General features: G+C 32.4%; 2 protein-coding genes across 5 annotated transcripts in view; both read left to right on the forward strand.

The window, feature by feature from the left end:
- Positions 1 to 521: 521 nt before the first annotated feature.
- Positions 522 to 12752, forward strand: part of LOC127719225 (uncharacterized) — a 29753-nt gene continuing 17522 nt past the window's right edge. Inside the window, exons 1-2 of one of the 4 annotated variants that reach the window (XM_052225272.1) lie at positions 522 to 562; positions 4499 to 4837. In XM_052225272.1, the coding sequence (XP_052081232.1) occupies positions 541 to 562; positions 4499 to 4837 (361 nt within the window). In that variant the 5' untranslated portion in view covers positions 522 to 540. Of the gene's footprint in view, positions 563 to 2914; positions 2974 to 4498; positions 4838 to 12752 lie in introns of those variants that run through there. The other 3 variants (XM_052225252.1, XM_052225265.1, XM_052225244.1) reach the window with 3 other exon arrangements.
- On the forward strand, positions 6153 to 10856 carry LOC127719264 (uncharacterized). The gene is made up of 2 exons (XM_052225282.1): positions 6153 to 6262; positions 6648 to 10856. Exon 2 carries the CDS (start codon positions 6665 to 6667, stop codon positions 9311 to 9313), a length of 2649 nt encoding a protein of 882 aa, XP_052081242.1. The 5' UTR covers positions 6153 to 6262; positions 6648 to 6664; the 3' UTR covers positions 9314 to 10856.

Raw genomic sequence — 12752 nt, forward strand, 5'->3', positions numbered from 1 at the left:
AACATTTGTTCACATGTCCTCAAAACAATGACTATAAATTGATACATTCTTAAAACCTGACAGAAATGATTGAATAAATTATAAATAAATTAAACTTGAAGTGATTTTGAGCTTGTTTGTCTAAACTTGTTGAAATGCTAATAATTAATTTTTTTGGATTTTCAGTGTTAGCTGCTTTCATTGAAGTTTTCCCATATCTTATATGTGCTTTATATAATATATATTACTATCTTAAATATGGCCAGAATATGATTGAATATTTCTGGTAAGAGAATATAACTTTATTCAGAATAGTGTATTTTAACTACCTAACAAATTGTACACTATATGAATTGTTCAATTTTTTAAACTACATCAAGTCCAACATAGTTTAAATTTCAGATATACATGACTTTAAAGAATATAGTAAATTAGGGCCAAATAATAATGAGTTGAAATATTTACATCTTGACCCCCGCATATGTGAATCAATTCATGGAAACATAATACACTTCTTCGTACATACCGTATATAATACGGAAGTCAACTAATAAATAATGGATGTTAAAAATGGAGTCAAAATGTAAGCGGATTTTTCTTATTTATTTCTTTAATTAATTCAAATGTCTTTTTCACAATACCTCAGACTTATTCTCGGATGTTTTTTTTTTGTCTAGCAAGATTACATTTAAGGGGGAAGACTTTTATGAAATCAGCACAACAAGGATGATTTATCTTTTACAAACAGTTTGTTAATTTGGAAAATTACATTGCAAGAAAATCACATCATAAAGTTGTAACTCCATCAGGCAAAATTGACCTTAGATGGTAGTGGTTGCTCTGATAAGGTACATTTAGGTGTTGCTCTACAATATGGATTCTACAATACAGTTTTTTTAATTTTTTTTGCTAGTCTCAAACATTATATTATATGAGTATAATATTGAGGCGGATATAGTCAGGAGTAGAGAGCATGTGGCCGCTCTCTACCTAAAAAAAATATCAAAGCATTGTTTGACAGTGGAGATAGAGAGAAATAAAAGAAAAAATGTAAGCAAATGTAAATTTTTAAATATCAGGGGCTTGAAGTTGACCCCTTACTAGATTCTTGACTTTGACATAATACAACGTCATATTCTCTAACCTAATGACAACACGATATCACTGAATAAAATACTAGCTATAATTACTCAATAGTCAAAATTCTCGAATCCCATGGCATAAGCTTTTTATTCATAAGCTAATAAATATAATGATAGGGACAACTTCCATATGAAAGCTAATGCGACCTAACCTAGACGTATTACCGGATTTGTACTAACATGAGCAACACAACGGGTGCCACATGTGGAGCAGGATCTGCTTACCCTTCCGGAGCACCTGAGATCACCCCAACTTTTTTGTGGGATTCGTGTTGCTCAGTTTTTAGTTTTCTGTGTTGTGTTTTGTGTACTATTGTTTGTTGGTCTTTTTTCTTTTTTAGCCATGGCGTTGTCAGTTAATTTTCGATTTATGAGTTTGAATGCCCCTTTGGTATCTTTCGCCTCTCTAATACCCGAAAAAACAAATTTGACAACAATTTGATTTTGTTCAAATGAAGGACATGCTACATGGATTAGATATTCAATAACACCTATGTTTACATGTATATGTATAACTTTAAACACTTCTTTTCCGTCGTCACTATTCTTGACCCTCATTCCTATTCAAGTTAATTTTTTCACTTCCAAACATTTTATGTGGGGCGGGATCAATTTATTGTTATTAATACATCAGACCGTACTGTTACCGGAGCTTTAGATACAACAAACCTGGTACTTCATACCTGAGAAACAGGCAATATATGTCCTCAATTTTAGAATTCTTTCATACATTTTTGTATTAATCAAAATTTTTAATCAATATGTGTTCTACAAGTATCACCAATCTTCACCTTTCAGTGGATACCTTTAGGCTTAATAACTAAAATATTTACTACATAGTTTTAAATTGTTTTGATACACCTATGCGTAGGACCTATTTTGTTTTAAATACGACTTCTTTCCAGTATGTTCTTTGTCTGGGCCCGATTTGGTGGTGATAGATCTTTCATAGTATATCCGAATCATTATGCAAGGAATTCCGCTAAAACAGGTGCTCGGGGCCGTCTTATACTTGTAGTGAGGTGAGGAATGTTTTTTGCTTTGTGTTTGGGGCCTCACTGTGACTTTGAGATGAAGAGGAAACAATAAAAGCGCTGTTCCTTTGTGTTTTTTGCTGTCCATGTACTGATTTTGTGTCATGGATAAATGCCCCCATATCCTTGTTTTTCTATATGACTGCCAATGAGACAACTGTCCATCAGTGACCAAATGACTTATAAAATAGAAACTATAATATGTATATGTCGCCATAAGGCCTTCGACATGACAAATGTAAAACAATTCAAACAATTCAAACAAAATAAAACTAACGTCCTGATTTATGTACAAAACAATAAACGAAAGACAAAATAAGATATAAAGCAACAAAGAACAATCACTGAAATGCAGATTCCTGACTTGGGCCAAGCACATAAAGAATGTGACGGTATCAACATTGGGAAACAAGATTATAGAATTATTTCTGTACAACGCGTTTTTTAAACTTTACTTAACTCGTATTCCTGAGAAAAAATTAAATATTTTGGGTTAGAGAAAATAACGTATATGCAGAGTGAAGTATTTCAACCACCTACGAAAATTCTACACTTCATTAATTGTTAAATCTTCGTAACTACATGAACTCTGCATAAATTGAATTTCAGATATTCAGGTAAAAAAAACAGAATAAGTGAAAACTGTAATGAATAAAGTAAATGGGAGCCAAGACAATAATGAATTCAAGTACTTTTATCTTGAACTTCTCATATATAAATCAATTCATACACAACATTATACACATATCGTATCGCATGTCATTCGGAAATCAACTATGACGCTCTTAAATAATGGATGTTAAAAATGGATTCAAAATGTAAGCTGACTTCTTTTTCTTTATACCTTCAAATAATTGGAAAAGTCTTTTTCACAATACTAATCTTAAGTTTTCGTCTGGCAAGATACAATTTTAGGAGGGAGACTTTTACGAAATTAGCACAACAAGGATTATTCATCCTTTAAACACTGTTCCTGCGAGTCCAGTCAATTAAAACTTTTCATGACAAGGACCCAAGAATTTGGTAAATTTTGACATAAATCATTTTAAATAATATCATAAGCTTAGTTACATTTCCCTCAAAGTTGTCTTAAACGGATGCGTTTGTCCTGTTAAGGTCATTTTTATGTTGGGCTCACCAATATTGTTTTTATTGTTTGTTTGTTGGGTTTTTTTGTTGGTTTTTTTTTTTTTTTTTTTTTGCTTTTCAATCTTTTTGGACTCGAGCATTATATATCAGTATAATACTGGTGTTGATATAGTCGGGAGTACAGGTCATGCCCTCTTCTGTTCCCCACAAAAAAAAACCCAAGGCATGAGTTGTAAGTGGAAAAAGATAAAAAGAATAGAAAAACTGCAAACAACATTAAAATATTGAAATGCCAGGGAATTCATGTGAGGTTCATCCTTCGGCGACCCCTCACCAGATCCCTTACTGACATGATAATACTTCACATTTTCTAACCTTATGCAAAACAGAAATCATTATCTAAAAGACTAAATTTTCGAATCCCCTGGCATTGGTTTATGTTTTGTTTATATGCTTCAATGAACTGTCACTGATAACTTCCATGACAAAGTTTTTACAAGAAATGAAAAATTTGACAAAAGTTATATGTTTTTAAATGCTACATCTATTAAATATTCGATAACGCATAATGTTTACATGTATACGTGTTATTTTAACCACTTCTTTTCAGACAGGCGGAAGTAAATACTTGTGAATGATGATTTAAATCATTAAAGTTGGCCTCGGTCTTTCCGTTGTCATAATGAAAATGAAATTATAGAATAGAAAAACAAGAAATTCCTAGGAATTTCAATCCTTTCGCTTCGTTTAGAATTAAAACTTTGTTAAAAGAAAAAAAACAGATTTTCTTTCATGATTTTCATCAAATTTAACTCCTACAAACCTTATTTTTTCATGATTTTGATCAAATTTCAAAACGAGTATTCTGTGAATTTGAAATTCAGTTACCTTTGTGTTAAACGGTTCTAAAATTTTGTCATTTGAAATCCTTTAGAAAACATGATTTTTTTTCTTTAGTCGAACTTCGACTTTCTTGGTATGCTTGAATGTTTATTGTGTGAAAATTAAAACCTAAATCTAACTTGTAATGTTTAAATCTGCAAGAGGTTATAATTGATTTCATTTTATAGTTTTATTTCTGAACAAAGTGTTTTTAAATTTTACTTTACTCGTTCAAGCCTTGAAATAGTTTCTGTTCACAGTGATGCCACTTATACGATTTTACATGAAACTTTCCATTGCATTTTTCTCCTTTTATGGCCATCTTTATGGAGATTTGAAATAATAGCAAAGTTATATTTATATATATTCCAGATCTTGGAAAACTTTGTACGAAGATAGGTTTAGAATGGCAGCTGCTTGGGGTACATCTAGGTTTCAATACCGTCCAGATGGAACAGTTGCGTGCTGCGTACCCCTCGAGTATTTCACAATGTGTGTCTGTCATGTTAAGTCATTGGAAAATTGTCACAGAACAGCATAAAGTGAATTATACATTGGTATTGGCTAATTCATTAAGAGAAGTTGGAAGGGCAGATCTTGCAGATGATATTAATGGCTCTGTTCAACGGCTTTCTTGTGATTTGTCTGTAAAACAGAAAACCTGTTCTATATCAAGCACAGAAGGAGAGGACGAACTTGATGGATGTTCAGGTATAAACAATAAATCTATTTCTTGTCATTTCTTTCCTGTTATTTTAAGTCTGAGTCACTTCTTCAACATGCGTCTTTTATTGAAATGGCAAATATCATTGAAGATCTCAACTATTGGTCTATTTAAATGTTTTTTTTCATTTGAATTGTGTCGACGATATTGATAACATCTAACAACATGTAAAAATAAATATCGTGTTAAACAATAAATAATTATTATATTCTTTTTAAATCTTGACAGCGCAAGAACAGTTATTCTCAAATGGTCTTTTATGAAATAAGGAGTAGTAAAAGTATGCAACTATAGGTCATAGTACGGCCTTCAACAATATTTGGGATACGGATCAGATGCAGTCCTTCAAGATATGATTTGAATGCTTCGGCAGACTTAACGCTGACCATTTCTTTATATGGGTGGTCAAGTCAACAATAGCCTTAAAGTAATAATCAGTAGTAATTTTCTATTTTAAAATTTTGTATTTGTACCTTAACATAGGTTAATCCTTCCGCACAAAATTGACCTTATTTGTTAAAAGGTAAACAAGTTTTATTTTTCACTTGGATGTGTTTGGGTAGAAAATCTTTATGTGTGCTTATAAGTCTACAACAAAAGCAGTAGAACAATCAATAAAGATTTCTCTTTTTAAAAAAGATACGTAATTGCTTAGGCCACACCAGAAATGGTGAAATTTATAACTTAATTCAGAAAATGGGGACAAAATTTACCAATCGAAAAGGCTAAATTTAAAGCATATGTGAAAAATTATTATGTCAATTTAACTACAACATTGGAATAAAAATTAAGTAATTTCGTTATGTGATTGAGGCTCCATACATGTAAACAATCAACAGATTTTAACTCGCAAACTTATCACCTATTCCGAAGTTTTGCTTTAGAGAAGCGCTTACTTAATTTACTATTTGAGTCTTTTGTCCTTTTACCGTGATCATGATGACTGAGATAAATCTTCCATTTGAACCCCCCTTCCAGTTGACGGAATAAGCAAAATACACAGGTAGGGGGTTCAAATGGAATATAAAATTTGGTGCATTTGAAGCGCTTTTCTGTATTAACAACCTTCATCGGGAATGCAATCCCAATTATTACGTGAATAGTTAGTTGAGGGGATATTGACCCAAAGGGGTAAAAAAAAAGAATCCCCAAATCAATCTTGGGTCAACTTTGCCTGATTTCATTTAATAGTATTACACAAGAAGAACCAATTAAGTTTTCTCATCTACGAAATCTTATCATAACAAGCTCACAACACATCAAGCAACTTATTACACTAAACTTTTTTTTAATGTTTTTAAATAATAGTCGTCAACATATAATCCTAAATGATGACAGTAGAAGATATATAGATGAATTAAAAACTATAGTCTTTGAGAACAGGACTAGTGATCCATTGTACAGATACATAGGTAAGACCATTGAACTTAGGAGACGAATTCTTTCATTTTGTATGTACATTGCTTAATGAACAAAGTAGGTTAATCTTACACATAGTTATATTTGTACATTTGTAATATCATGGAAAATTGATGTTAAATAAATATCGGAACCTATTGATTATACGGCTAATGTAATCTTAAACTTTTCTGATTATATGCCTTGTAGTTAAGATAGAATAAATCAATTTTTCATGTTGTCATTAGTATTTTTCAAAGTCTAAAACTGTTGTGTAAAAAGAATTTCTATTTCAAAATATAGACTTCGAACTGTTGAAAATATAGCTGAGCAAGTTTTAATATTATATAAAAACATGTGTTTACATCCAATTCATATAATCTTGTAACACTTTTACAGAACAGACAAAGGTATATATGGAGCATAAAACTCAAAACATTGATTTATTTGTAAAAACAAGAGCATTTGAGAAAACAATGGAACGTTTGTTGATGAATGGCCTTGTTATTATTATTGGTAATGCCGGAGATGGAAAAACCACGCTCGCCGTCAATGTTCTAAATGATTTACGGAAAAAAGGATACACACCTCTAGTATTTTCTGACCCAAATTTACTTGAACAAGCAATAGATCCAAGTAGACAAATAGTATACTTCGTCGACGATGCATTTGGAACCCCAACATTAAACAAAAGGTTCATTGAAAGTTGGTCAAGGCTTTATGATAAAATTGACAGCATCGTGTCAAAACAAAAAATGTCATTAATTCTTACCTCAAGAAAAATGGTGGCTCAAAAAGCAAAAAATATGCTGCGTTCTTATGAACGTTACTTTCATTCACTTCTCGATATTACGGACGAGAGTTTATGTATGAATAAAGTCGAAAAGCGAATGTTAGTTGCCCGCCACTGCCAAGGTCATGGCCTTTTCCCAATGCAACTTGTAAAAGATCAGTCAGGATACACTCCCGGGTTTCCTTTGATTTGCAAATTATATACAAAAAACCATCGTTTGAGAAATAATCCAAATTTCTTTGAAAACCCGTTGTCGGTATTACAAAAAGACATTTCAGAACTTCTCGATTATGATATTCATGCATTTTGTATCTTGATTCTAATTGTTCTCCATGACGGCCGCCTTCCAGTTGAATATCTGGACGTTTTTGAAGACGATGGTATGGACGAAGAAAAATTGGACACTGTCGTTAAAGCATTTGGTATGAACAAAATGACAGCTTTGTCTCAAATGGAGAAATCGGTAGAGGCAATATTAGGGGTATATGTGGAAGAAATAGATGACTTGTATGTATTTTTACACGATTCATTTTTTGATGCCGTTTGTTTAGTTTTCGGACAAAAGCACCCGAAAGAAATACTAAGATTAGCGTCAGCTCACTTTATTGAGCAGCGTGTTAGGACGAAAAATTTAGTTTTATCGGAAAATAGTGGTGAATTAGATGTTATCGTTTTGAAAAAATCGCATTTAAAGTTTCTGTCAAAACGGTGGATTACTGATATACAGACAGGACATATTAGAAATGTCATGAACAACCCGTCTATTCAAGACGATGCCATGTTATCGAACTTTATTGAAAGCATAGAGCGTTTGTCATCAGTTGAATTTGAAGGCTTTATCGAGAGCATGGACGGTCAACGATCCCTAGTCGAATTTATATTAGACGATGGTCATACAAAATTAGCTATGTATTTGCTTAAAAAAATGAAAGATATGAAAAACCTATTTTTTGAAATACCAACCAAAAGTCTCCATTCAGCTATAAATAGGAGAGACGCTACACTAGTCAAGTTTTTGCTAGATTTTGGAATGGATACGAGTAGTATCACACGTCCGTACAAACTAAATGGTGTGCATTGTGCAGCTCGATCAGGAGATGTTGAAATCTTACGTCTGATATTGGAAAAAACAAAAAATGGTGTCGTTAATAGAATAGACAATTTAGGCATGCAGCCAATACATTACGCATGTCAAAGTTCGAGTAATTCATGTGTAGAACTTCTTCTAAAAAATGGAAGTAGCGCTGATAATGCAGATTCTGCCGGAAAACAACCCATTCACTATGCATCCTACGCTGGTAGTATCACATGTGTAGATCTTCTCAACAAAGCCGGTGCGTGTTTAAATAAAAAAGACTGGATGGGACGGACGTCTCTTCATTTTGCTGCTATGAGTGATAATGTCGATCTTGTATGCTTTCTTCTAGAACATAGCTGCGATCCCAATACAAAAGATAGTGATTTGTGTGCACCGTTATTTTATGCTTGTAAAAATGGACGCTGGAGAACAGTTAAAGCTTTAATTCAGAGTGGCGCTGACATTAATATTCGCGACAAGTATGATAAATTGCCTATACATGCAACTACAGAAGGGTGTCATTCTGATCATGAGGGTGCTAATTCCTGTTTGAAACTGCTGTTAGATTTGAATACCGACATCAATGTTGTAGATGACCAAGGCAAATCTGCTTTACATTACGCATGCGCTTGGTCATATGATCACAGATATGACAGTGTGCAAATGCTTGTCTCATCAGACGCTGATATTAATATAACAGATGGTTTTAAGATGACTCCGTTGTTGTATGCATGCAATAGTGGCAGTTTTAAGTGCGCGTCTCTTTTACTTCATTATGGCGCCAATCCAAACTGTGAGGGTACACGGCAAACTAAACCGATACACCTTGCATGTGCGGATGGTAACATTGAAATAGTCAAACTTCTGATTAGCAAGTCAGCCGATGTTAAATCAACAAACACCGATGGTCGCCAACCAATTCATTTTGCTAGTCAATATGGAAATAATGATGTAATTTGCTTTCTTGTTTGGAATGGAGCTAGCGTAAATGTTCAAGACAGTACGGGAAAGACTCCTCTACATTATGCATGCAAATGGGGACGAGAAAAATCGGTTAAACGTTTGATGAAACTCGATAGTAATCCACACGTCAAAGATTACGACGGATTTTATCCACAGGACTTAATTCCGCAGTGGACAAAAAGCTGTAAATTTATCAGACAATGCTTAAGTAGTACTTCCAATTCTTTGTAGCATCCGTTCGAAATACAGTAGGACGATCATATACAGGCAAACCTTGACTATATTATATGATTAACAGTTTGAGTTCCTGCTGTGAAGTGAGAAAATAATGCAAGATAAATAATTGTGCATGGTTTTGTCAAATATCTAAGCTTTTTTTTTTATATAAGTCCTTCTTTCCGACAACACCTTAACAATGATAACCCAATTCAAAAGACAATGGGCGATAAGGGCCGTTTTTAGGCCCCACCACCAAATTTCAGTTAATTTGTCATGTTGTAACTGTGTACAACAACCCATCTGAAAATGGTTGCATTTTAGATCTATCTCGTATATATAACTGTTCACTTGTTTCGGTTCTAATACATCATTGGCTTTCAAATATTTGGGTTTGACGTTTCTGATGAAGGGTAAATCCAGAAAACGGCTTCGGGCTTGCCGTATGTGTATAGACAAATATTCATTTTTGAATAAACTTAAAGTATATGCCACATATATATTTGTTTCTCTTATTTATAGCCAATTTATCTTTTTTCCGACCTGTTGATTATCTTTCATTTAATCAAAGTGTAGTTCGTTTGATCTCAGTTCTTCGTTTGCCAGCCAAAATTCAATTATGACGTCAAATGTTCTTGCTTTCCTCTAAATTTTCTATTGTGACGTCAGGAAAAAAGGCGACCATGTCTGAGGACGTTACAAAGATAAAATAGTCTGTTTGTAGATCATTGGAAAAGAAGGGTTACGTTTGTCTGCACATCGTCTTAAAATCATTAGAGAAGGAGATTCTACCACCATATTTCGTGCAATACTTCCACTGTGTAGTGCAATACGATATTTCTCCACTTTCGACATGTTTTTTTTTTTAAACCGCTCGGCGAGCCTCGCATTTTAAACTGTTTCGAGTTGAAAAATATCGTATCACACTCGATGCAGTGGTATAATCTATATAGAAACTTTAAGTACATTGCCATATATATACTGTACACAAACTATGGTGTAGTTCAGTTAGAGGAAATGTTTTACAATAAGATTCCGATAAAATGACAAAACTCCAGAAATCAGTTACCAACAAGAATCATACTTGGATGTAAATGATCAGTTCCATCAAATTTTATTTTTTTTCTTCTTTAAAATGATTATCATTTTCAGAAAGAAATTTAAAACTCCAAAAAATCTTTTCAAATTGTAAAAAAAAGACTTACGCCTAATTGTTTGTCAATACTTATAAAAAATAATATTCAATATACTTCAATCTACGATTAGTCTCTATAACAATATACTTTTACCAAGACCAAATACTAATTCTAGTAGGAAACCTTTTCATTAATTATATAATCAAAGTCTGGAATGATTTACCATTCATCATTAATAAATGGTTCTGAAATGTAAATTAATCAAGGAACATTGATAAAATATTTTCTTGGAAATATTATGTGAAAATGAACAAATCTAATCATATTACATTTTGTTTTTGTTAGATTATGAAATGTGTCATTATTGCAGTTATTTGAATATATGAATAATGTATTTTGCAATAAAATGAGTACTGTATGAGTGTACTAGTATTCTTTTGAGGGCCTAAATAAAAATAAGACAAGTTGTCTTACAGATTAAGTAAGCTTCTTTGAGAAAAAAAAGTAAAATAACAAAAATATAGAACTCCAAGGAAAATTCAAAACGGAAAGTCCCTTATCAAATGGCAAAATCAAAAGCTCAAACACATCAAACGAATGAATACACGATTTATTATTATTATTATTATTATTATCATTATTATTGATACCAAAATTACAAGCACAAACAACAACAACAACAAAATTATCGCAGTTGCTGGAGAAGCTAAAATAATACTTTTGATGCTTATAAATAAGCAGACGTGGTATAATTGCCAATGAGATAACTTACCACCAGAGACCACATGACTTGAAGATAGCAACCGTATCTCACCTTGCGGCCTATAACAATGACCAAAATCCATACCGTATATCAAGCTATAAGAGCCCCGACATGAAAATTCAAACGAGAAACCTAACGGCCTGATTTATGTACGAAACAATAACGAAAAACCGAATATGACACAGAGCAACAGACGACAACCTCCGAATTTCGGCTCCGGACTTAAGACAGGCAAATACAGAATGTGGCACGCTAAACATTTTTATGGTTGTCCAACCCTTCCCTAACCTGGGGCAGTGGTGTTACAGCACAGCATAAGAACAAACTATAAACAGCATTTAACTAGGGCTCGACTCATCAGATCGTCACAGATGTGGTGTAATTAAATGTACACCTGATACAAATGATCAAATTAGGATTTTATCAGATTTTAAAAAATTACTAGTATATAAGAATTCGAAAAACACGATAAAATCAATAATGGTTTTGTAAAAATTTCTCATTTTGGCCTGAAAACAAATTAATTTTGATTAGAATCTTCAGTTTCTGAGAATTGTCTAGCAGAGAAAAAAACCTGAAACTCTGTGAAAGTCGAAAGAACTTATAAAATATATAAAAAAAAAAAAAACATTTGAGAAACTCAGTTAATGGAATTCGAAGAACTAGTTTTTATGTAAAGTCTATGGTAATTTCAGTTAGTACTTTGTGATAATCTGTCAAATACGATTTGATCAAAGACGAATGTAGTTTAAGTAACTAATTTAAGAAAGCAAGATTTGTACAAAGTGGAAGATAAAAGTGTAAAAACAAAAGCAAAAGTGAACAACCAAAGTTATGCAAACATTTTTTGATTAACCGGACTGGTCAGATATTTATAGGGGGCGTAACTAACAATTAAATATAGAACATAATCTATAATTAGCACTTCCGTTATCCCCAAAATAATAAAAACAGTAGTAAGCAATGTATAATGCGAATATTAAACTAACTTGGCATTCTTGAAGCTAACGCTGTGATGTCCAATGTGCAGTTTTAATAAGAGACATGATGTCAAATAAGTGCTAAATTAAAAATGGCTTCAAATACCATTTCACACGTATTATTGTTATACCCTAGAATACTTGTCTCAGTTTATACACATTTACTGGGACTATTATACTATAATAGTCGATCATTCTATAGTCAAAATAAGATTGCATATGTAAAGCATTACACACGAATGTAGGGCAAGGCACATTTAGTTTTTGGATATTTTTTGCGGTTGATTAACAATACTTCTATTAAGTTTTTATTTTGTCGTGATTTTTCTCTAAAAGACTTTTTCTTTAAACTGATTTTCTAGCTTAAATTTCTACCAAAACGATTATTAACTGTAATTAACGGTGACCTTTTTTACTTATCAATTTTGTACATGTACATTTTTTTGAAAAACTGAATTGGTAAATCCACAGACATGATCAATCTAACTTTTCCAAGCACTCAATTATTTTCCACTTTTTATATTATAGCACACCAGTATTGTCTATTCTTTTTATTTTATATCATAGAACACCAT

Source organism: Mytilus californianus, unplaced genomic scaffold, assembly GCF_021869535.1.
Source record: "Mytilus californianus isolate M0D057914Y unplaced genomic scaffold, xbMytCali1.0.p SCAF_1, whole genome shotgun sequence".
Classification (NCBI taxonomy): Eukaryota; Metazoa; Mollusca; class Bivalvia; order Mytilida; family Mytilidae; genus Mytilus; species Mytilus californianus.